At 43.9% G+C, this 26,821-nt stretch overlaps 1 protein-coding gene across 4 annotated transcripts in view; it reads right to left on the bottom strand.

The window, feature by feature from the left end:
- dbn1 (drebrin 1) overlaps positions 1-19,981 on the bottom strand; it is a 96,486-nt gene extending 76,505 nt beyond the window's left edge. For 2 of the 4 annotated variants that reach the window (XM_056440175.1, XM_056440182.1), the window contains exon 1: positions 19,868-19,981. In XM_056440175.1, the coding sequence (XP_056296150.1) occupies positions 19,868-19,950 (83 nt within the window). In that variant the 5' untranslated portion in view covers positions 19,951-19,981. The remainder of the gene's footprint in view (positions 1-19,867) is intronic. The other 2 variants (XM_056440191.1, XM_056440200.1) reach the window with 2 other exon arrangements.
- Positions 19,982-26,821: the final 6,840 nt, after the last annotated feature.

Below are 26,821 nucleotides of genomic sequence, written 5' to 3'. Positions count from 1 at the left end.
ATTTGGTGGGATGATTGCTTATTATCCGAGGACCATTTGATTAGATTTTGGGATCGATCGGGTTAACGGTCAAGGTCAAGGTCATGAAAAGGTCAAAATCTTCTTTTTACCATAGCGCGGTCAAAATGTTCATAATTCAATGCCCAATCGAGTGATATGCGAAGGTATGCGCTCTACCGAGTGCCCGTTCTAGTTCATCATTCGCTGCAGTGGCTGCAGTGCACACAGGGCATCCTGATACGAGCAGATTCAACCGGTTTCAAAGTCCATCCATCCATTTGGATCATAAAAATACATGACGTCCTTGAACGTCTCACTGCAGAGGCCAGCGGATCAATGGACCAGTCCCACACATCCCCCAATGGAAGCTTAAGTTTATGATCAGTATGTATTTTGAGATCCTTTTTGAACCCTTCAGTGTTGTCTGGCCTTCAGTGTACAAAGTATTGTCTTCATTTAAAATGTCAAATTGAAAGTCAACCATCCCTCGAGTCTTTGGTGAGGCGTTCAGGGACCAGTGGATTTGGTTTAACGGTCGAATATCTCTGCCAGGCTCGCACCGAAAGTCTTCTAAAACATTTCACCCCTGGCTGTGAAGATAATGCCGGGGTTTTGAGTCCAGGCTGCATCGTGTTTCCCGAGAGACTCTCGAACTGAATTAATATTTGTACTCGTTTGACCGGAAGATCAAAAAAATAGAAGAGGAAAACGTTCAGTCGGCAGCTCTGGAAAGCCTGGAAGCTGCAGGACAGTTGAGGGGAATGCATTGTGTCTGTTCATCGGCAGTGTCTCTCTCACATGGAGCTGGAGGAGTTTAGAGTGAACTGGGTTAGCTCCGCCGGGGCTTCACAGTGAAGTCGGAGAGCTTCACAGTGAAGTCGGAGAGCTTCACAGTGAAGCCCCGTATCCGTGACGGTCGCTGTGTGTACGGCGCAGATCGACTTCGTTTAACCTGCAGCTTCTTCTTCTGCATCGAAAGCAGAAAGAATCCTCACACCTCTGCTTCGGATGGTTTTGGTCTATTAAGTCTTGTTTCTTGGACCCCATTGTACAGCTTTGGAGGTGTGTGTGTGTGTGTGTGTGTGTGTGTGTGTGTGTGTGTGTGTGTGTGTGTGTGTGTGTGTGAGTGTGTGACCTGCCCTGACCTTCAGAGTCGAGCTCACCCAGCTGCCGGCTGCTAAGCGGCCTCAGCGAGTGGTTGAAACTCTTAAATCAGAAGGTGGAAGTGGAGGAGCGAGTCATGCCCCGCCCCCTCCAGCCCGCAGACATTTATTTATTTCTCGTGTGTTTGGGGTTTTCGGAGGTGGAGATGATGAGTCTGCTCATCAGGTAATGTTAATAATGTTCCTGTCAGTGTGTGTGTGTGTGTGTGTGTGTGTGTGTGTGTGTGTCGGCAATCCTCCTCCATGAAATGCCTTCAAATTTATTTGTTCTCTGGCATTAATAACAATTTTAACATTATAAATTAAGCTATTGGTCAAATTAAGCTGGTCTCTTGCTTCAACCGAAGTGTTATCATAAACTCAGTTAAATTCATGTTGAAACTGACAAATGTATCTAATTCCGCTTTTTACAACATCAATTTGATGATTGTTTGTCCTTTTTATTACAAAAACAAAAATATTTTCTCTATTGAATTGGAATAAAAAAGGATAGAAACGTTTTTTTGTAATGTACATGACCCCAATAGGATGGAACGCAGACACGTCTGGCGCGGCCTCTTGTCAGTACCCCCCCCCCCCCTTCATTGACCTCTTTCGCTGCTAGTTTCAGTTTCTATCCCTCTTCAAATCCTCATCAGCTCCCTCTAAATCTCCCCTCACCCTCCTCCCCCTCCTCCCCCCTCCTCCCCCTCCTGCTGCTGTTCTGCTTTTGGTTCTTCCTCCTCTGATTCATCAACGCATTTAAAAGCCACTTCACGTTGAAGTAAAGCCATTGATGAGCTGGTTATGAACTGGACGTCTGAAAAGAAGTTCTCTAATTTGGTATTAAACAAGATGTGAGGGCGTAACGAGAGGTTATTATTTTTATTGATGACAATAATCAATCAAACAGGGCAGAGAAAGTTGAGTGTTGAAGTGAATTCTTGACTTTTGAAATTCCATCAGTCGTGATATTATGCTTCTGGATTAATAATCCTGCTGCATAAATGTTTAAAGTTGTGCTAACTTTAACTCTGTTTCATCCTGTTGGGTAGTAATGCAACATATTCTATAAAATCCTCCGATATGTTTTCATGAGCTCTAAAGAGCCATAATAAAGACGCTTGAAAGAAAACGTCATCCTTCAGTTCATCACAAACACTAAACATCATCACTTCTGGACATACAGGACGTGGTTTTCACTGGACAGGATGAAAAACTACAATGATTGACCCCTAAGATGTCGTGGAGTGGAAGTGGAGCGTGTTGCTGAAGAACGACCAGAGAACTGAAGGTCATGTTCTTTGTGACGTTCCAACTCTGAGGACGAGTTTTTACTTTCACCTGCAAACAGAAATATCACCGGCAGGAGAAACGTCATTGTTCTGTGACGCTCAGAGACTCTCTCTCTCTCTCCCCCTCTCTCTCTCTCCCTCTCCTCTCCCCCTCTCTCCCTCTCCCTTTCCCTCTCTCTCCCTTTCTCTCTCCCCCTCTCCCTTCCTCTCCCTCTCTCTCCCTCCCTATCTTCCTCTCCCTCTCTCTCTCCACCTATCTCTCCCCCTCCCTCCCTATCTTCCTTTCCCTCTCTCTCTCCACCTCTCTCTCACCCTCCCTCTCTCTCTCCAACCATTTCTCTCCCTCCCCCCACTTTCTCTCCCCTCCCCTCCTCTCCCTCTCCCCCTCTCCCTATCTTCCTTTCCCTCTCTCCCCCCCTCTCTCCCTCGCTCCCTCCCACCCTCCCCCTCTCTCTCCCCCCTCTCCCTCTCCCTTCCTCCCCTCTCTCTCCCTATCTTCCTCTCCTCTCTCCCCCCTCCTCCCTATCTTCCTTTCCCTCTCTCTCTCCACCTCTCTCTCACCCTCCCTCTCTCTCTCCAACCATTTCTCTCCCTCCCCTCCTCTCCCTCTCCCCCTCCCTATCTTCCTTTCCCTCTCTCCCCTTCCCTCTCTCCCTCCCTCTCTCTCTCCCTTTCTCTCTCCCCCTCTCTATCTTCCTCCCCTCTCTCTCCCTCCCTATCTTCCTCTCCCTCTCTCTCCACCTCTCTCTCAACCTCCCTTTCTCCCTCCAACCATTTCTCTCCCTCCCCCCACTTTCTCTCCCCTCCCTCCTCTCCCTCACTCCCTCTCTCTCACCCTCCCTCTCCTCCTCCTCCCTCTCTCTCCCTCCATTCCTCCCTCTCCCCCTCCCTCTCTCTCCCCCCCCCCCTCCTCTCCTCCTCCTCTCTCTCCTCCCCCTCTCTCCCTCTCTCTCCTCCCTTTCTCTCTCCCCCTCTCCCTCCCTCCCTATCTTCCTCCCCTCTCTCTCCCTCCCTATCTTCCTCTCCCTCTCTCTCTCCACCTTTCTCTCACCCTCCCTTTCTCGCTCCAACCATTTCTCTCCTCCCCTCTTTCTCTCCTCCTCCTCCCTCCTCCTCCTCCTCCTCTCTCTCACCCTCCCTCTCTCTCTCCAACCATCTCTCTCCCCTCCTCTCCCTCTCTCCCTCTCCCTCTCCCCCCCTCTCCCTCTCCCTCCCTCTTCCTCTCTTGCTCCCCCCTCCCTCCCAGCCAGTGTCAGAGTGACTCAGAGGTCCACAGAGGACACACACTGACCTCGGTCCCTCCGTCCGTTGTTTACAGAGATGAAGCGGGGGATGAAGTGTTCGTCTCGAACCGCTTCAACACCAGAAGGTTCAGTTTGAAGCTGCTGAGGCCTTTTTGTGTTCCCGTTGACAGGGATGGAGAGAGAGAGGGAGGAGTAACAAGAAAAGAAATAAAAGGGTTTCCAGAAATATAGAGACCAGGCAGCTCTCTGAAAAGGGCGAACTGAAGGAGGGAGATTTTAAAATGAAAGGTCTCGAGTGCTGATGACACCGGGAACAACAGGGGGGAAGAAACGGTGGGGGGGAGGAAATGATGAGGAGTGATGGAGAGGAGGTGGAGGAAGTGCAAGCTCTACGGAGACAGCCGGCTCTCACCAACAAGCACACGCGGAATATAACATGTTTTTGTTTTGCGCTCACACAAAATGAATGCGAACAAAATTAAGATTGATGATCAAACGGGAGATTACCGTCGTCAAAATACAGTTTCCTGCTCACGTCCACTTTGAACAAAAGGTTAACGGGTTTAAAAAGCCATTAGGTTCCCGTCCAGAGGCCAGATAAGAGGCAAAAGCAGCACCAGCGACATTGACTTCCAATCTGAATCCAGTCAGAGCTCCGACTGGCTTCAGCGCCGATGGGTTTTTATTCAATAGAACGACAGGCAGAGCGGCACAGAGTCTCGCTCCACCCAGGACGAGGCTACAGCTTCAGGGACGAGCCCACTTCTGGCAAACTGCACTGGGAACATGGGAAAACGGGAAGGAAGCCACAGGAATGTAAACAGCGTCAGATATACACGAGGGCAAAGGGCAAAAATGACCCAGAGAAATGTAATTTTGCCCCTGATATCACGAGGAAGGGCAAAAAATGCCCCCATAATTTCGACTTTAATCGCGTTTTATTTTTGTTCTTTGTTGTGTGTGTCCTATCTGTACTTCCTGTACTAGGTAGGTACACAAGCAAAATAAATAAATATAATCTTGAACTATTAAAAAAAACTAAGAACTAAGTTATAATTGTTAATCGTAGTTTAAAAAAATGTATAATGAATAACCACAAAGACATAAGAATAACATTGAATAGGATTTATGTTTAAAAAATCTAAGAAAACACTTTGAATCTGTAGATTACTGCTTAATAGTCTTATTAGTATCATTTGATTGACAATTGCTCATATACTGCAAACCTAAATAAGTATATTTATTATTTTTAACAACGGTTAAATGTTATTTCACAAGTTAAAAAAAATGCCCCAAATTAATTTCTAAATGCCCCTGGATTTCAGTCAGTGGGGGCAAAAATTGCCCCCTAAAAAATATGTAAATTTCCTACCCTGACTGTAAAGTTATTTTATAAATAAGCTGCTAAAACAACAGTTAAATGTTATTTCACAGATTAAAAAAGTGCCCCTAATTTATTTCTAAATGCCCCTGGATTTCAGTCAGTGGGGGCAAAAATTGCCCCCTAAAAAATATGTAAATTTCCTACCCTGACTGTAAAGTTATTTTCAAAATAAGATGCTAAAAAATATATTACTATCCATATATGATGTCACCAAAATGTTTTGGAATGTAAAACATGCATCTTCATGTTGTCTGAGCCTCAAAGTCTACTGAAGATAAAGACCAGAGACATCAAGGCATGTTCGCCCCCGATTCTGACTCAAGAGTCACAGATTTCCATCCAAGAAATGCACAAATTTAAATTAGGAGCGTTTCCAGGAGAGTATCTTCAGGAACATGTTTCAATTGTCCCATGGTGGTCGTATTTTAAGCCTTTCTAAAATACCTTTACAGATATCTGCATAGAAACACAGCTAAGGGAACCATTTCCTGCCCGGCAACTTGATCCAGTGTTTGCTGTAGCACTAACAGCTGAGTCAGCGTTACTGAATTATGTATGAAAATCTCAGGCTGAGCCACAGTTAAGAGTTTCTTTATCAGCGTTGTTATAAGATTCAGCGGGCGGCCGATACCCAACTCGAGTATCAAGAATAACCAAACTAAATCTACTATATCCGCTGTGTACTTTAAGGTTTTACAACATTTACAAGATTAAAAAGGTCTGAGCACTTCTTCCACCGCCGGCCACGAGGGGATTAAAGCGTCGACAAGGCTAAAACATGCTTCCTGCGATGATGTCATTGAGTATTCGATAGTGGTGTTTTTAATGGGCTCTGTCTGAGGGCTTTTGATCTCATTATAATTGCATTGTTGGTGTGTGTGTGTGTGTGTGTGTGTGAACACATAGCAGCCACGTTCAGTCCTTCAGAGACCGGAGGACACAGCCACCTCCATGTGGGCGCGACAAACACTTGTGTTTACTTTTCACCTGAGAAAACTGAAAAAGATCACACACACACACACACACGTTACTGTGCTCTACATGAACACACACACACACACACACACAGCTGCAGTCTTTTCCAGCTTGCTTCAGTGGTGTAATCACCGACGGACTCGAGTGTCGTCAAAACAGCGAGTCTTACAATCAGAGGGTGTCAAATGTCAAATCCTTCGGAATCTTTTCAAAACGAAAAGCTTTTCTTCACCTCGGAAAGTCATCCGGCAATTTTCTCTTTCCTCGCTGTGGACCGCCGGAGCCACGGACGAATCAGAGAATTATCGTTTTAAGGCTCAACGATACTTTGTGACTCCTGATGCTCAGACTTTGGAGAAATAAAATTAAAAGTGAAACAGCTGCAGAATCACATCTGGCTTAATCCTCTTTTTTTCTCCATATAATAAATGCTGAACCGGCATAATATCAGGTAAATACCAAAATATTTGCCAGTTGGTCGGCAGTGTGTACTGTGTATTCGTGTATTTGCACTACATTTGGCAGATGTCTCGATTTTTACTCTGTGAGAATCATCAAATTCATTTTTTCTGCGTTTTCTTAGCGTCGATGTGTTCATCACATGTAAAGGAATAAACTACGCAATCAGCCCGTCGCTGTGTAACATTTCCCCTTCACGTGAATATTGCGTCATGTTCAAATGGTCAAAGTACGCTGCATGTATTTGCATTATTCCAGCATAAGGCTCTTTTGATATCGCACATGTGCAGAGGAAGTCTTATGCTTTAAATTAATACACATAGAAAGATATGCTGCTATAGGCTTATAGCTGCCGTACCTATCTCTTTTTTCTCTCCTTAAGGATGAATTTTCATCTCTCAATCACTATCTGCCAATTCCTGTTGAGACATCTGCCTGATGGATCGTGGTCTCCATCGTGGAATATGCCTACTATGAACTATTCATACACTCTGTCATATTCATTGAATGTATTTTAACTCTAAATCTGTCCTTCTGTACATTAGGATCCTCCTGCAGGTTTCTTCCTTTTTCCCCTGAAGGGTTATTTGGGAGTTTTTGAGGTTTTGGGGCAGGGATGTCTATGATTGTAGACAAATTTGTAATTTGTAAACTGAATTGAATTGAATTGAATATTATAATAGGAAACATTAGGGAGAATATTGATATTGTTGTTAATGTGTTATGAAGCATAGGGGTACTGTTTACTCTATGCAAATGTAAATGGCAAGAATTTATGTATGTTGCATGAGAGTGAATGTTAGTTAGTATTTCAGATTGTCGAAGCCGGTTGAAGCCCGTGAAGTGACTTTAATGCGGACAATAACAGACGGGACTTTTATTGTGAAAATACTTGTTTAGTGATTTGACCGGAAGTGACGTTTTGACCCGGGATTCGTGATGTTTGACCCCTCCAATTTGATAGCGGACTTTAAGCCAACCGAAAGGTGTTAGAGGATGGACTAACCTTTGAAAAGTAGATGATTGGCTGATTTTGCGACTAATAATCTGTACTGGAGAAATATCGCTCTCTTTTCATGTGGACCCGGGTGCTTCAAGGAGCCCGGGTCACCACGGAACCCACGACCGTGAGCCTTGATTGTTTGTTTCCACTTCTTGCCATTAAATGTGCATCCGGAGCCTGATTTACATCATCTGCCAAGCGCCCAGTTTCAGTTACTCTTATAGCTCCGATCATGAGAGCTGACCTGTGCTCCAAGATGGCATCACATTCCTTCCTATCAAAGTCGAGGCTTTTCCTCCATATATTTGGGCACACGGGAGGCTCATCAGAGTGTGCGCGACCGACGGGAAAACGTTTTCAAATGTCCTCGGATTTAATTTAATTGGACCTCCAACGAAGACCCGCCTCTTTTCACATTTCACGGTCGTCTTGGCAGTTAAAAAAAAACCTTTTGTGTTACCTTGAGGAAAAGTGCGTTTCGAGCCTCTCGTTGTCCTCGGGGAGGCAGAAACCACCACAACACCGGCTGGAACCTCACATCGGGGTTTCCTCACGTTATACTTGAATGAAACAGTCGAAACACTCGTGCGGAACGCGTTGTCTGGCAGTTGGACCGCGTTGGGGCACAGAGCGGTTTGATTTGAGCCTTTATTTAGTTTCAGAGTGGAGAGGAGTGTCAACCACTCTGCATATTAAAATCAATAAAGCACTCACCATTGTTTCTGGGATGAATTCTGTGACTCCGGTTGTAAATTTAAATGCGTTCCTTGTACCTAAAAACTAAGAGCTAAAAGGCCAATTTAATCTCCCTCTCCTCCTCCTCCAGTGTTCACCACAATATTCAACCTCTCCCTGGCTGAGTCCGTGGTCCCCGCCTGCTTCAAGAGATCCACTATTGTCCCTGTGCCCAAGAATGCTTCTCCAGCATGTATGTGGTCATGAAATGCTGAGAGGCTGATAAAGGACTACATCTGCGCCTTCCTCCTTCCTCCATGGACCCGCTGCAGTTTGCTTATCAGATCCACAGATGATGCTGTCTCCCAGGTACTGCACACCACACTCCTGGACAGCCAGAGGGGTGTTCATTGATTATATTGAGCTGGGACTGAACCCCCCTGTGTGCTTGGATCCTGGACCCCGGTGGTCAGGGTGTCCTCACCCTGAACACAGGATCCCAAGCCCCTACTGTACTCCTGTACACATGACTGTGCGGATGACACAGTGGTGGTGGGCATCTCCGACAAGGCCTACCTGGAGGAAGTTGCTGATCTGTCACTCTGTGCGGGACAACAGCCTCATCATGAATGTCACCAAAGCTGATTGTGGACTTCAACAGAGGACGTACTCACCACTGGGGAGATCTGACATGGTCACACTCTGGTGAGAAAGGCAAGCAGCGCCTCTACCACCTCAGGCAGCTGAGAAATTTAGAGGATCCTTCAGTCCTTCTACTCTGGAGCTGTAGAGGCGTCCTGACAGGAAGCATCACTGCCTGGTTTGGCAACTGCTCCGCTCAGGACAGGAAGGCTCTGCAGAGTAGTGCGTTGAGCGACTCCCACCTGCAGGACTTGTACAGGAGGTGCAGAACCAGAGCCGCAGGATCATGAAGGATCCTCACCACCCCAACAACAGACTGTTTCAGCTGCTGCGGTCAGGCAGGCACGCTGCAAGAACAGAGACTGAGACGGAGTTTCTTTCCTCAGGCCATCAGGATTGTGGACCTCACCCACACACACACACACACACACACACACTATTGTGTTGTTTTTATTTGTAAATAGTGTGTACTTGTTGCCCTTGCACATTCCTGCTGAGCATTGCCACTTTCATTTCACTGCACACCCTGTGTGTGTATGTGACAAATAAAACATCTTGAATCTTGAATCCTCCGTCTCCTCTTCCTCCTGCTATGAAACTGTGAGGGCAGAGTGCAAATGATTCAGAGGGAAGCAAAATTATTCAGAGCTTCGGGGTTCCGAAGCCGTCGAGTTGAAAACCTTTGACATGGGCAGCAGAACGTCAGCCCGACTCTCTTCAGGGACTAAATGTGCTCTGACACACAAACCGTGGCTTTTGGCTTTTGGCTCCATCGGGGGTGACAGATTAATTAACACCTCCTGTCTTGAAATTTTTTTATTTTTTTTAAAGGTTATAGCTTCACCACCTCCCACAGTTTGGGACACCGTCCTTTGTTTTCCAGCAAAAGAAAAAAACGACATCATGGCTGCTTAGTCACAATTAACACTGAAATAATCGATTGGTCGTCCCAGTGACAAATACAATTATAATTTTATAATAACAGACTTTCAAATATATTAAACTCAAGTTTAAAATAAAGAATTCACAGATTGCAGATTCTCCAATCAGAGGATAATACATGAAAACTCTGGAAACTGAATCTCTTTTGGGTTTGGACTGTTTGGACAATTTAAACACATCGTGTTGAGCTATGGGGAACATTTGTAATTTTCTAGATGACTGAAATAAAAGGAAAGACCAAATGAATAATTGCGAATGAAACTAATCATCACACGTAGCACGAGACGCAGCGTTTCTGCCAGCGGCAGCGCGAGAGAGTCGACATCATGCAGCCGGTGAAGAAACAGAACCATGACGGATGGAAGCGAAGAGAAGGAAGGAGAGACACGGACATTGTTTTTCAAATATGTCGTTTCTTAAACGTTTAATGCGGAATAAATGCATGTTTCTAAGGCCTCGTGAATGGAGAGACCACATCAATGAGAAGGGAGGCACATTGGAAAATATGAAAAGAGCGCTTTCAGTCCGAGGAGAGCAGCCCGTCGGGGGGGGTACCGACACCGGCCTTCACTTTCAACGAAACAGAGCACATCACAATTTATGAATATTATCTTTATCCCCCCCGGAGGAACTCCAGCCCCCTAAATCAGAGCAGAGTTTAATCTGAGTGGAGACCCTCCCGGGCGACTCCCAGATGTCAAACTGATATCAGGGACTGAGTTAAAAATAAGTTAACAAGCTCTGGAGATACATTTTTTTTAAATCTTCTGTCCAGTTCTTCTGCACCACCCAGCAGCTGCATCTCTCCACAGCTCCATATTGTGCAATAAAAACAGATTATGAGCTGCTGCCTCGTGGGGTGGAGTTAAAGTCACCCGGACACTGAGTTCATCTTCTCGGTTTAAAGCCCGCCCCCCCGCACTGGAAATATGGCTTTGATGGACATGCAGAACCAGGAGGAGATCGAACTCCCGGACCCGCGGGTTCTGTAGGACCAGCTGAGCCACGGGCGTGTTTGTGTCAGGCATACGGATGTATTGAGCCTATAATATATTGAAAAGAATGGAAAAAAACATCCTATATATACAAGGTTTTCAATTTCTCTTAACCCTTGTGTTGCCTTAGGGTCATTTTGACCCGAATCAATATTACACCCTCCCCCCGCTTTAGGATTAATTTGACCCCATTCAATGTTTAATGTCGGTGATCTTTCGGTAGTCAACAAACAAACATAAAGTGCCTCACACTTAAACTTGGAAAACAATATTAATTCTAATAATTTTCTGGAGGTTTTAATTGCTGGCGTCAAATTGAACCCAAAGGGTAAAATATGTTAGTAAATATAAAGGTAACAGGAGGGTGAAACATTGAATCGGGTCAAAATGACCCAAAGGCGGGGGGAGGGTGTAATATTGATTCGGGTCAAAATGACCCTAAGGCAACACAAGGGTGAAAGTAGTAACTTCTCCCTCCTCATGACAAAGTGTCCACATCTCAGGATGAGCTTTTAAACGTGACCCCGTGACCCCGTGAGGCCGGAGGCGGGTCTGGTTTTGATTTGCTTCATCGTCTGGAGTGACGTCACCCTCCTCATTCCTCACCGGGGCGCCGACCTCGGCCCGACGCGCCCGCCCGTCCGTCAGTCCCCGTAATCTCACATTTCTCTGGGACCCGAAGGTCACGACCCCCATTATGGAGCCGCCGCGGCGAGCAGCCAGAAAAGAGAGCGAAGATGGAGGTAATGGACAAAGATAAGATGATAAGATAGTGGGGAGGGGGGGGGGGGGGACAAAAAGCCTGCAGCTCACAGCAGAGTTCATCTTCATGGAACGAGCAGTGCTAAAGGCGTGGTGCAGAAGTAGCTACTCGAAGGGTTAGCTGGTGAACATCTGGAGCCGGTGTGCCGACGCCTAACACGCCGGCCGCCTGGGAGCACACGCCGCCTGCCTGGGAACCTGCCAGCTGTCCGCTAGCAAGCTGTGGATTAAAAACCGGCCACAGAGACGCAGGAACAACCGACTGCTTCTACACTTAAATGTCAACCGCTAGGAGAGGGGAGGGAGGTAAAGAGAGACATAAAGAGAGGATGTGAAAAAAGACTGGTGAATGATTAAAAGTGGTGAAGAAATAAGATAGGAGGAGGAGGAGGAGGAGGAAGGGGAGCGAAGAAGAGCGGCCGATCAATAAAATGAGGAAGATCATTCCCTGAAAGACAAAAGATCTCCTTGATGTCTTATCTGTCTCTGCAAGCTATATAATATATATATATATTAAATATATATACATATATAATATATATATATATATTATACATATTTTTATATATATATAAATATATTATATATATATATATATATAAATATATTATATATTTATATATATATATATATTATACATATTTTTATATATATAATATAAATACGTAGCGTGGCCTCAGTGTCCCTTTCCTGTTGTTAAACAACTGCATCATCAATTCATTTATTATATGGATTGATTTTCGATCCCGTTTTACTTTTCAAAATCAATCAACATAAAATAAATAGGAACATTCTAATTTTAGAACGTTAGAAATCATTTCGATGTCAAAATAGCAACAAAAACAAAGGTTTGTTACGGCTTATACAAATGCGGTCATTTTCTGTTTTCCCAAATCGTCATCGTAAAGACATAGTTTGTCTTTTTGTGTGAGTACTGTAGCCTCTCACGTGAAATAGGAATAAATCTTCATGTATAAGACTGGACCGAGTAAATTATGAAACTCAAATATGTTTAGAGAGACTTAACAATTAATAAAACAGTCCATTAAGTGAAGGTACATGTCAGAGCAGCCACGATGAAGGTGAGCGCCTGCGCTGCATGTTGGACTACTAACCCCGTTCTATATTAATCTGAGCAGATTGCAGGCGCTGCAGAGAGAGCAGAACACACGACGGTTTCATAATTCATATCCGGCTTTAATCGCCGCTGAGAGCGGGAGAGTTAAAGTTCGTTAAGTGAGTCGGAAGTAAAGTTCTGGCTGATGTCCTCGACACGTACGAGAGGTCAGAAGGTCACATCTGGAGACGTCTGATCGATCGGGACACACCTCCCCGTTTGCTTCCTGACACACTCGGTCGTTAGAAATAAGAAGGAGATTGAAAGAAAGAAAAAAAGTCGAGGATCCATTAATAATACAGTCCGTCTCTCTCTGGCACCGACGAGTCGAAGAGCGAGACGAAATAATCAATACCAGGGGGCCGAGGGGTTTCCCTGAGAATCCGTCTGGGAACATTTTACGACACAACATTCACATCCCGTACCAGGCAGATTATTCTATCCTGTTTTTTAAATGCGTGTTTGATTTATGAGAACACCAAAACGCTACAAGCTCCATCCAGCCTCCTGCAGCCAATGAAAATACAGTATAGGATACTAGAGCTCGATCAGCACTTTTAAAAATAATCTTTAAAAAATCAGTTGAAAGCTGGACTCACTGAGCAAAATTATTATGGCTCATATTACTTACCTTTAACGTTTTTATTACTTAGTTTTAATGTTTTTTATTACTTACTTTTAATGGTTTGTATTACTTAATTTTAATGTGCTGAACTGCAGTTTCTCATTGTACTGTGTGTTATTCTTACCACATATACTGTGGTAGTGTGTTGTACTGTTTGTTATTGTTTTATGTTTATTATGGTCTGTCAAGGGACGACAGATGAAGATTATCTGGAGCTGCAATCTGGTTCAGAGCATCTAATGGTGACATTCATGTTTAAACTTGTACATGGTCCCTTTGAAATAAAGATAATGATGATAATGTGACTGGTGTTGGGTCCCATGTGCATCTGCATCATTTGATACCGGCGCTGTTATGATGGTCAACAATGTGTGTGAGCTCACACACACACATACACACACACACACGCCACGCACACACATCATGTTTCAATACTCTTTGTGCACTGTTTTGTCATCCTCTAGGTGTTATGTCTATTTAAATAAATAAATTTTAAAATGTTTTTAAAAAATTTAAATAGATAAAAATAAGTAAAAATAAATATAAATAAATATAAATAAATATAAATAAATATAAATAAATATAAATAAATATAAAAATATATAAATAAATAAAAATAAATAAATAAAAATGATGGTCAACAATGAACTAATTGATGATGTTCCCCAGTCCTAATTCTCAAAAGGAAAGACCTTGAGGCTCTATAATATGAATATTAGTTTGCTTTTGTACTGTTGGTCCAATAACATACGCTTATGACATCCAATTTTCATCCGTCAACTTCCCCCGTTCACCTGAGCCCAGCCAACCATCGAGAGGAAGCTCATTTCAGCGCGTGTATCCGCGATCTCGTTCTCTTTTCCCACCACGACCCAGAGCTCATGGCCACGGGCGAGGGAGGGAACGTGCGGACGCTTGTAAATCGAGAGCTTTGCCTTTTCGGGGGCTCGGCTTTCTCTTCACAATGTCCGCATTTCCTTCCATTTGCTCCCCGTCTCAGTAAATCCAGCAGCAAAGAACACCCTGAGCCCAGAGTGCCACGGTACCTTTGTTTTTCATTTGCCCCCCCGCAGCTCTTTGGTGCCACGTTGAATGACCAACCTTGAAATCGGCCGCCAGTGTGAATAGAAATACATAAAACACATGTATTAATGATTAACCACGTTTAGAAATGTGAGCGAGGAGAAAAAAAGGTGAATAAGACAAACATCTGCGTCAGCCCCGCCGGGTCTCTGTCTGAGAGATTCAATCCATGAAACGTGACTCAGAGTCCGCCGACCCTCCAGCTCGGCTCCTCTTACCACCATTTTCTTCTTTTGTCAGGCTGCCAGAGGTGACTCGTCAGGCAACGGCCTCCTCCAGCAGCTGGAGGGGGGTCAAAGGGTCACGTGACAGCCGCCTCGGGGGCCAATCGGCAGCCGCAGAGCGCTCGGCATTCCTGAACGTCTGCGGATTGTTTGATATTGGATAACCCTGAATCTGGGTCTGACGTTTGTGGCGGGAGAGCCCCGCGGTCTCTCCTCCGTCCTTCAGGCACCAGGTGAAATAACGAGGCCGTCTTGTCGCAGCTCTTAGATCTCAGATTTCTTTCAAAGCAAGAGCCGTGTCACTCAAATCAACAAAAATCAGCCTCATGGTGGCGCTAGAGGAAAGGTCAGAGGTCCAGGAACCATGAACGTCTGGACAGAAAGGTCATGATAATCCATCCCATAAGTGGGCCTCCAATCAGGGGGTTGGCGGTTCAAGCCCCGCCCGAGTCGATGTGTCCTTGAGCAAGACACGTAACCCTGAATTGCTCCCTGGAGCTGCGTCTACTGTGTATTAATGTAACATGTAAACTGTCTTTGAGTACCTTAAAAACCGCTATATGAATTAAATGTATTATTATTGTTATAAGAAGTTACGGCATGGTTGTGTGCACTCCGATGAAAAGTATTCTCTTTTCTCATTTAACCCTCCTGTTATCTTTCGGGTCAATTTGACCCCATTCAATGTTTAACGTCGGTGTTCTTTGGGGTCAATTTGACCCCAGGCTGTTTTTCAGTGTCAAACATATAAGAAATATCAACTTTTTTATATATTTAAAGGGCTATTTAGGTAGTCAACAAACAAACATAAAGTACCTCACACTTAAACTTGGGAAACAATATTAATTCTAATAATTTTCTGGAGGTTTTAATTGCTGGGGTCAAATTGACCCCGAGGGTAAAATATGTTAGTAAATGTGAAGGTGACAGGAGGGTTAATAAAGAACTTTAGGGATTATTTTCGCTCTAAAGAAACTTGGGTTCGTAGCTTGTTATGAACAAGACGATGAGATCGTGTTCCCGGCATCCCGATGCAGGAGTTCATGATTTCCTCGCGATGGGGTTTGATTGAAAGGCGCTACATGTCCACACGGGGTTGTCTCCCAGCCCGGAGAACGAGCCTGGTTTTAACAGAGCCCTTCTCCGGATGGCACGCGCTGCTGGGCGGCGGCGCTGTGAGCGAGGCGGAGATAAGGCCCGTTCACAGGGACACACGCAGCATTATGCCAGCATGCAATGAATGAATAAAGCTCTCCGGCTTTCATGTTGCAGCTTCCTGGTTGACTCCACAACGAGAGCAGGAGACACCGATCGAACCGTTACAAGATAAAGACGACGGAGCAGGAAATGAAGATGAAGAGGACATGAACATGAGGAAGATGAGGAAAAACACTAAACTACAACGAGCTCAAAGGAATGTACACTAGCCACTGAAAGGCCACTCGAGTTATACGTTCTATCTGAGGCTCTGTTTTTAACTCAAGATTCTCTTCATCAGTCACGTTCACTTCAATTTACCAAAGTGCATGCTTTATCAACCAATCATCCGAAAGCCCATAAAGATTATAGATACATTTGGATTTTGCCGACAAACATTTTAATGCATAAATTATGACATATTTGCCTTTTTTTTTTTTTTTTACAACTCATTATTTCAGTAACTACTGAAGTAAACTGCCTGTAGCCAAATCATCTTTTCTCTATTAATTGTTCGGCTTATAAAATAATGAACAATATTTTGTTAAACGTGTTTCACGAAGATCGTGGATGTTTTTGTTGCTGCATATTAACTTTATATTCTTCATAAAACGAGCGAAGCAAGAAGATAATTCTCGACGCTACCTTAAAAAGGATCTGATTGGTGGACGAGACCTCTTTAGAGGCCATGGAGCCAGACTACTGCTGCCCTTATTCAGCTTTAAAAGGATCTTGGATGGACAGAGGGGTGTATCATTATGAGGACAGAGGGGGGTGGAGGGGGGTCCCGTGTTGTTTGGGGTCAGCGGCGTTTGGAAGTCTCCGCCTTTGTTCAAATCTCATCGAGCGTCTCTCTGCTGCAGCAGATCATCCGACAGAATAAGCAAACATTGGGGAGAGGAACAACATGAACCTCTGGGTTGGTTGTCGGCAGCTGTCACTCACATTAACGGGACGCAGTGACACACAAACATCACGACGCCGGGGCTTAAAGGAGGGGGGCGGAGCTTAGTGCCAGACTGTTGTGAGACAAACATGCTCAGAAAGAGGAAAGAGACTTTACCACTAGACGTCTGACGAGCATCTCACATGTTTGACTGGAGTCAACAAAGAACCCCAAAAGAGTCCCGAGTGAAGCGTCGACGTCTGCCTCCTTTTGTTCAGATTTAGCCGTTTCGTTAAATACAATGTTCACATTCCTCAATATGGAGGTATCAAATGATTATTGTTGCCAGCTGTACATTGTACAGTATCCGAAGCGTTCACAGCCTGATGAGCCTCCAATTCTGCACTAATTTGGTATAGTGACCCTAAATGTGTTGGAGCAGCTTTCAAAGGTATTTTTTCAATTCCCCGTTAGCATGATGCTATATTAGACTCTCAAATCTCAGACTATAGGGTGCATGCAAAATATTTGAAATGTCAAAAGTGTTGGGTATTCTTTTAATTGTTGGGTAGCAGTAGAAGAATATTTTCATTATGGAAACCGTGTCCACACCAGGAACACAACGTGGAAACAAAACCTCCCCAAAAAAAATCTTCGACCTGAAAGCAGAACCAGTGCGTGTGTTTTCAAGTCAATCTGACCTCATTTAGACTAATGGCCGGCAACAGATGGCACAGGTTCGCATTTCGCGGTTAAGACGGTGCCTCCTCCCAACAACTCAAAACAGGATCTGTAATCTGAGCTCAAACACGGCACCACCTGCAGAGATTTGTGAAATGAGTGGTGGTTACTATTGTGAATTCAACAGCAGCGCTTAAATAAAATTTAAAATAAAGAGAGATGACAATGTGAAGTCGCCGGGTGTGTAAAAAGGAACCTAAAAGATAACAGGCAGCTGGATCTGGAGCTCCACTCGGCTCCACGGAGCTCAGGCTGGGCTCATCCAGCACTTATAGCTTCATCTACGAGAACAAAAAGTAGATAATCAAGCAGATAATGATGAACGAGGAAGTCTGAAGGCAGCACAAGCCCATGCTGGGCGGGAGGAGGGGAGGGGGAGGGGTCCACCTATTTTCATAAACATAACTAAGTTGTTTCCGAAGAAGAGGGAAGTATATATATATACACTACCGTTCAAAAGTTTGGGGTCACTTAGAAATGTCTTTATTTTTCAAAGAAAAGCACTGTTTTTTCAATAAAGATAACATTAATCAGAAATACACAAGATACATTGTTAATGTGGTAAATGACTATTCTAGGTGGAAGTGTCTGGTTTCTAATGAAATATCTCCATAGGTGTATAGAGGCCCATTTCCATCAACTATCACTCCAGTGTTCTAATGGTACATTGTGTTTGCTAATCGCCTTAGAAGACTAATATCTGATGAGAAAAGCCTTGTCCAATTATGCTAGCACAGCTGAAAACAGTTATGCTGGTGTAATAAGCGATACAACTGGCCTTCCTTTGAGCTTGAAGTTTGTAGAACAAAATTAATACTTCAAATAAAAATCATTATTTCTAACCTTGTCAATGTCTTGACTACATTTTATATTCATTTGATAAATAAAAGTGTGATTTTTCATGGAAGACACAAAATTGTCTGGTTGACCCCAAACTTTTGAACGGAAGTGTATATTTCTTTTTTTTCTCTTCTTTTTTTAAGGCTGTATGCATGTAACGAGCGGAAATTTACGCAAATGTGTTGAGCTTTCCGCTAGCTATGCTAGCCTTCAGCAGCTTAGGATGCAGGTTTGTCTCTCAGGAGTCGGTGGAGATCAACAACAGAGAATATTTCACTTCACCAGGAGGCCATAAAACACAAATTCAGTTCCACGCCTGTTTGCTCTGAAGCTGCTGGACGTGGAAACAACTTTAAAAAGGTCACGATGTGTCACCGCTGTGGTCACGACTCGTTTCTGCTGCCACCAAGTGGCCAAAAACAATGAGTGTGACTTTGGCATCGCTCCAGCGGGGACTCGCTGGCTTATCGTGACCAAGGGCAACAAGTTACAGTTTAACTCTGAGGCTCAAAGTCAAATATGACCTCCTCTTGAGGCGCTTAACTGTTTCATGACCTCCGAAAAGTGCGAGAGCGTCGTGCCTCCCTGGTTGGCTGCTGACCAGCGCTGCATCCAGGTGGTCGACACACTAAACCCGGTGGTTCAGAATGTACTCATCCACTAAGTGTGAATATTACTGAGAATGGTTTATTCCACACAAAAAACACGTAAGTACGCAATTTTCTTTTGCGAGTTCGTCCTCCAGCCACAGTTGCCTTCCCCCACGTAGAGCAGAGTCCTGCCTCGTGAGAACGTGAAGCCTCATAGGATGTGGTTGGAGGGCAGCGATTTCACTTCCACCTTCTAGATGTCAGCGTGCTTTTTGCTCGCCACCTCCTGCACTATTTCCAAGTGAGGAAAAGGCCACAAAGAGTGATGATGGACCCCCCCCCCCCCCAACCCCTCCCTCTCTCCTCCCTCCCCCCTCCCGGCCTCGCCCCTCTACGGCCCTCGATTTGGGATGCAGGGACTCATCAGTATATCTGAAGCTGAAGCGTCTCTCTCTCTCTCTCTCTCTCTCTCTCTAACACACGCGCGTGCGCGCCGCTGCTGCTGCATCACGTTGCATAAAAAGCCTGAGATTGCTTCCAGCTGTCTGGTCCCGACTGAGAGGACAAACTGAGGGGAAACAAAGCGGTCCGCTTGCACAATTATGTGTCCAGTGCGCACACTCCGCACATTGCCCCGACTCTGCAGTGCAGACACGAAAACCTGCTGCTCTCCTGATTGGCGTACGACTCCCACCAACAACAGAAAACTCTCACTTTCACTGCTTTAAAAAAGCTTCCCCCGGCTCGCAAGCTGCGTAATGCGCGTAATTACGCAAAGCTGCAGAGATAAAAAACAATTAAATAAAACTGACTTGACAGCGCGTGGAGCAGTGGGGAATCTGCACCACCACGGCTATGATGATGATGATGATGATGGTGGTGGTGGTGGTGGTGGTGGTGATGCTGCACTGTGTGCCCTGCGCATCCTCAGCGTGCACCAAAACCCGGATAACAAAACCCCGAGGGACCCCAAGAGCGCAGCAACGGGAAAGAAGAGATGGAGAGCGAAAGAGAGAGAGAGAGAAGAGTGGGGGCGCAGGACTCACCAGTCGGTGTCCGAGGTCTCGTCGATGACGTCCTGGTAGGCGGTCAGCAGCTCCAGTCTGTTCTTGCCGAGATTCACAGCCATGTTTCTGTCCCTGCAAGCATCCACAGCGCTGCTGATGGAGAGAGACACGGAGTGAGACTAGAGAGACTACAAGAGAGGAGGAGGAGGAGGAGGAGGAGGAGGCTCTGACTGGTGGAGACAAAGAGACGATCACGGTGTCCGAGGGGTCCTAGCGCCGGATGAATTGTCTGATGGGTCCTAGTGCCGCCGGGTCAACTTTTAATAACTGTACAAAAACATCAGTACACATATCGATGGTGTTTAGAATCGACTCATCGTCTCTATAATGTCCAAAAAGGAGAAGAAATGTGAGGCCTGAAAATCATTTTGTCGGAACTTAAAGTCTAAAACATATTTAGTTTGCAATCACAACAGAGAGAGAAGAGAAAACAAAATTTTTGTTTTTTGGATTTGAATGAAAAATGATGTCATAATGTTGTTAATCTAACGTTTTTAACGACGATTTAGCGAATTGTGTGACAGAACATGTGGGACAATGAAGCCGATGCTGTTCAACAAAGTTAAGGCAAACTGAAATGTTTATGGCTAATATTTTACAACAGCCATAAAATATGGAAAGGACCGTTCATGTTTATCTTTTACTGTTTTTTACTGAGCCTACTTTGTTTCTAGCTCTGCTAGATTACATAACTCAATGTTTTTTGGACCGTTAACCTCTGTCGTCTCATTTCGACCCTTTTATTTTGATTTTTTCGTAAAAGCTTGGGATTGGGCCTTTGACTTCGAGGCGAGGGAACTGGAAGTGTTTTTGCACTCATGTTTTTGCACTCATATTTCTGCAGCACTCCAAACGCATTTCGTGAGGTGCAAAATCATCCAATGTGGATGTCAGTCTTTGAGATACTGGGATCGCACGACTGATTGATAAAAACACAAGTGAACAGTGAAGTGATGGAGGGGAATAATAAAGACGTGCGAGCTCGTTGCCAATAGAAGTAACAGAGATTAACAAGGAAGGGAGAGTAAAGAAAGATACGGATGAGGGTTCAGGTGGCTGGGAGGCAAAGGCGGAGATGGGCTGGTATAAATACTGTGTGTGTGTGTGTGTGTGTGTGTGTGTTGGGGGGGTTTGGGGGACAGTCTGAGGGCATCTGGTGGATGGATGGAGAGATCCTTGGCGGTGCATGGGGCCTGCTGGGGGAAGTGGACAGAGAAACAGAGGAAATCCTCTAAACAGGAACACAATGCCTGAATGAAGTGAAACAAAGCGATGACGTCACAACACCAGACTTTACGTTTCTTTGACACAAATTATAAATCCTTCTCCTGCACTCACACCTGAATGCAGACATGTTGACCCGTGAGCGTCTCTTTGTTTCCCTGCGGCCTCCCAGACAGCCGAGGAGCAGCCCAGCATTTGGACGTGTTGATATCCGGCCGCAGCTTCTTGTTCCTGCCGGACGGACCTTTAATATTTATTAATTAATAACAAAAGGCTTTTAATTAGGAAGGAGTTCCTGCAGGATGATGTCCAGACAGCTGCTGCATCAGCACTAATGAGCAACCCACATTCACAGGTATAATGTGTACACTGTGTGTGTGTGTGTGTGTGTGTTTTATATGAATCTGCAGGGATCATCACAAAGAACCAACAAAGCGTCTTTTACTTTTTTTTTTATAATCCTTACTTTGCAAAAAGGTTGTAAAATGTGTCCCGAGGGCGGAGCCAGAGGAAAGGTGGTGTCACTTAAATAAAAATGATGTTGTTCTTAGCGCCGGGTGGTTAGAAGAAGATATTATCATCTGTATTTTAGGACATTTAAGGATAAGTTGTTCAGCCTCAGTTGAACTTGTGCACTGAAGCATCATTTTAAAGGTGCTTTTACTTTAATAGTTATGCTTCTTTATACTTTAACTCCACCTCAGAGAAAAATATCATATTTAGTATTGAATACATTATGTGATCACAGTTACTTTGCAGATTCAGCTTAATAATACAGCATATATTCAACAGTATTGTTAATATGAATTATGATACACGTTATAGATCTCTTGGAGGAATGCACCAGCTGCCCAGCAGCATGTGAAGTCATCTAGATGAGCTCCACCTTATAGCTGCAGCTTCTACGCCCCACATGCACCAATAACTACAATCAAAATATACAATACCAATCTGCATCATCTATTTCGGTGGTTACTTTTGTACTTTTTGCCCAAGGACTTGCACTGCTAAACATGTAGAACAATGTGAGCTTGATTTGATTGACATTTGTAGTTTTTAATTTAAAAGTGTCATCGTGATAAAAGTTAAAACAATTAAGGAACAAAATGGCAGTGACCTGGTGGTCCAAGAATTCCTCTCCAAGCTCCTTTGTTGTGTTTCAAGAAGAAAAGTCCTCATGGATGATGGAGTGAAAATGAGCTTCTTTTCTTCTCGTTTCCTGGACTAGTTGACATTTCGGAGCCCCCATCCCCCCTGACTCGTGGTGGCGGTGGTCGGTTGCCGGGGTAACCTGCCTTGCCTCAGAGAGTTGAACCCCTCAGTGCTTCTCTCCCAGGCTCTGCTGGCACCGAGCCCACATACCTTCCTTCCCCTCCGCTCTCGGAGCTCCAACTCTGAGGCCGGAGGAGGATAATGGAGGAGAGCCCGAGGTGAACCTGCTGGAACATCCTTTATCGGAGCGCGTCCGTCAGTTTTATTTATTTACCTGTTTACTTTTACAAAACATCCTTTCGGTTGTTGTCTTCTGATGAACACAAAGAGATGAGGAACATAATGTAACTAAATTGCTGTACTTGTACATTTCTTTGTTACTTCGTTTGAGTATTTAAATTGTTTTATATTTTCTGCAGTGAGACATATTGTGCGTTATTAGTTAAGTTTGGCATTAAAATGTTGTTTACAACAAATTTATCAACAATAACATCCCAATAATATGACTATATAACACTCACAAGGCATATACTTTAACTTTTTATGAATTCATATTTATACTCTACCGTTAATTGAAGTAAGAGATCATCATGAAATATCTTCCACCACTGCAGAAATCAGACATATTCCATGTGAGTTATGTATTTCTTTAGATAATTGGCAATGTTACACTGAAACATTACGCGTGATTACGCACGCGCACACACAAGCGCGCGCACACACGCACACGCTCGTACACACACGGTCAGTATTAATTAATTATCTTCCAGCTGCAGGTCCTTGTTTCCTGCGGATGCTGTTTGGTTTGCTTGTTAGCGTGAGCGCGCGCGTGTGTGTGTGCGTGCGCGCGCGTGTATATACGGTGGCCTGCAGTTACCATAACGGTTTCCCGGCACTGATTGTTCTCCTGTAAAGTTTCTCAGAAGCGGTATTAATAATCAAGAAAATGTGAAGCGAGTGGAGATTATCTTTCCTCAGAAGAAGGAAGCAGTTTTCGTGGATGAGACTTCTCCCAGAATGCCTCATGTTCACCGACCGGTTCTGTTCGACACGACTCACTTTTTGGTAAAAGGTCCTTTTTATTCTCCATTTGAAATAGTGGGGAGTATATATATTTTCCGTTTTAGTCTGTAATTTTAGTATGTCATACATTTATATGAAGCGTAAATGTTCAAAAAAAGTAAGTAAGGTTAAATTACTAGTTTAAGTTAACCTTATAACAGTTCTTTCATTAAACATGTTTTATTTTTTATCATCCTAACCTTCTGTGGGATCTCTAAATAGCGCCCCCTGCAGGCAGGGCGGGATTCTCAGTTTATCCCCACCGTAGCGTGGACCAATCAGCGCCAGGCATACTGTCCACACACGTTTGTGAAGGGAAACCAGAAAAGAGCCGAGCGGAGCCGAGCGGAAACGAGCGGAGCCGAGTCCAGCCGGTCGGACACGTGCAGAGCGGCTTCCTTAATGAGCCTCCTCCTCATGGAGCCTCTAGGCTGCCGGGCTGAACGCCGGAGATTACAGCGACTCTGCTCTCAGCTCCAGGGAGGAATAAATACACTGAGAGGAGGGCCGGCTGTTAATCCACCGAACGGCCACGAAGAGCAACCGGAAGTCCTTCAGAAGTAGGTCAGAGAATCGCTTTTAATTTGAGGCTTTCGAAACTAAATCTATGGGGGACATTAGTTATAATAAGATCGATCAAAGAAGATTTTTCAGGACATTTAAGATTCGGTCTAGTGGGCATGTCAACAATCTGGAAAAGATTTAGTGAATCACATTGTGCCCTAAAATGATCAGACACTGGTTTTAACCAGTTCCAATTGAAGTCACCAATCAAAACAATTTCATTAAAATGTAATCCTGATATGAGTTGCATTAAAGAGGGAAGAGCTTCACTGACTGCTGATGGTGTCCTATAGCAACCAACCACTGTAATATGAAGCCTTTTAGATACCTCCAGATCAAGAGCCAACATTTCAAATTGTTTGCTCACTGATTTAGAGAGTAGCACCTTTACATAAAACTTACTTTTTATAAAAATAGCAATTCCACCTCCCCTATTAGGTCGATCAGTTCTATAAACAGTATACCCATCAATATTGACATCCTTGTCCATAACAGATTTACTCAACCAAGATTCAGATATAACAATAACATCTGCATCAGTTGAGCTTGCCCAAATGCGGATAATATCAAGTTTGGCAATTAAGCTGCGTACATTCAAATGAATAAAACCTAGACCAGCCCTTGCTTTAAAATCAGCAGGAGTGTTAAAACATGAAGCTTCCTTCCTATTACATTGTGTAATATCAACAGGGCCAGGATTAGGCTGGACATTTCCTGAAATCAATAATAACAGAACAATCAAGAATCTCTGCTTTGTCAAATTGCCAGGCACCTCCTCACTTGATTTTTTCAAGTTAACAAAATCAATGAAAAGCGTCCTATCTTGTCAAAACACGACGCCTACATTACCCACAATGCAACTCACACCTCCAGATTCCGCTTGTCAAACTATTAATAACTTGAACCTTTTAATAATTATAATAAAGAGACGTTCTACGAGGTTTCTCTTCGTGTTCTCTATCCTGTCTTCACCCCTGTGCTGATCAGATAAAACACTTTTATAGCTTGAGGTTTGTTGTTGTTGGTTTCTAAGCCGGGAAGCAGACTTTAAACTGGTTTCACTGCCTCTTACCACTCGCCCTTTGTTCTACATTCATTCTGCTCCTCCTTGGCAGAAGGGTATTTATTGATTGTTTTTATTGATCAGCTTCTATCCTGGGATGTTTCTCAGCCAGGAGGCCGACAGCTGGACAGATGGACAACAAACAAAAGGAAAAAAGAAAAGGCTCATTTCCCGTCTTATAGCAATCACAGTCTCCTTTTAGAGGAGAGGAACCGGGTATAACAACTCTGTGGGGGGGGGGGGGGGGGCAAACGTTGCTTTAAATCAATAAGTGGTGCAGCAACAGAGCGGATCTGGTTTGGGTTTCTGAAGGTCTCGGTGACATTAACAAACCGGTGGCTGCTTTTAGATCCTCGATATAATAGAATAATGATATTAATCTGTTGAGACAAACGGGATAAAAAACCAGCATCAATGAAATGGAAAACAAGCTTTTCAGCCACGTGAAGCTGTAAATTATTCGAGGTCGGTCTATATATATGGATTTTATTATTCATTTCCCAAGAGTGTCTTTCATCACACTCCGGAACATGTTTACTTTATGGATTTTCATCTGTTTTAAAGATATTTTGGGTCGACCCAGAGAGAAAGTCAACGCACTAAAGTCAATTATAACACATCACACCTCCATGATCGATTTTGCAGCAGAACCAAAGTTGTGAAGACATTTGCATATTTTCAACAGAGCCATCGGGAGTCTTTGTGTCCATCACGCTCTCTTTTAGCTCCGAGTTGGGTCTCCACCCCCTCCTGAGGGACGCGTCTGTCTCCTGTCCCCCAGCTGCTCTCTGACTGTCCGGCAGGTTCTCCTCTGACGACGCTGCGATGACAGACAAACGACACTCGCAATAAAGCTGCAGCTTGAGCTGCTCGTTCTCTAGAGGCGCAGACGACCAACATATCGTCCTCTCTTGTGTTTTATACATCGCCATCTTTGTATATTTTATTTGACTCCTTTTTAAAACATCTTTTGTATCTGGTCTTAATGCGTTGCTGTCTTATGTAAAGCACTTTTAAATGGACTTGTTGATGAAAGGTGGAAATAAACTTGATCCAGTTCTGCTGATTTTGGCCACACACACACAAACAAACACACAAACACAATGTGTTCCTGCTGCTGACTGAGGAATGTGTTAATTTCCTTTTTGGTGTGAATGTTTACACTAGACATTTTTTTTCTTCTTCTTTCTCAAACACTGAGAAGGAATGCTTTGTGTGTGTGTGTGTGTAAACATACAAGCTAGATGCAGAAAATATTATTCTTTAAAGCGCCATTTAATTACTTAGAAAACCAGCACCCCATAAATGTATTTCAATTAATACATGTTGGAGACTAGTGTCTGTTTTGATTGTTTGTAGAATAAATTGCAGATTTAAACATAGACAAGAAAACTAAATGTTTCTCTCTCAACTCAATTTCTTTTAAAATCACAACTTTCATTATCTTAATATTTGCTGCTGGGATAACTCAAAAGCTCAAAGCTGAACACGCAGCCACACATCCTCATTTTGAACAGACCTCTGGCGCCATCTTGTGGTCATTCTCCAGAATCACAGCTTTAGTCCAACCGAGAATATTTCAGTTATTTTATCCTCATAACACCAGATCTCATCTTAACTATCTAATAATGAACTATGACTTGTAGTACAACTTAGTTATTACATTTCTCATATAATTGTGCACATTTTTTACTTTTCTAATATCATTTGTTGACAATTTGTATAGTATGGCTCTATAATTTACCATATATAATTGGATTTCCAAATTACTAATTTAACCTTATAACAGTTCTTACATTAAACCATTT

Source organism: Pseudoliparis swirei, chromosome 3 (genome assembly GCF_029220125.1).
Source record: "Pseudoliparis swirei isolate HS2019 ecotype Mariana Trench chromosome 3, NWPU_hadal_v1, whole genome shotgun sequence".
Classification (NCBI taxonomy): Eukaryota; Metazoa; Chordata; class Actinopteri; order Perciformes; family Liparidae; genus Pseudoliparis; species Pseudoliparis swirei.
This window is presented reverse-complemented; position numbering and strand designations above follow the sequence as displayed.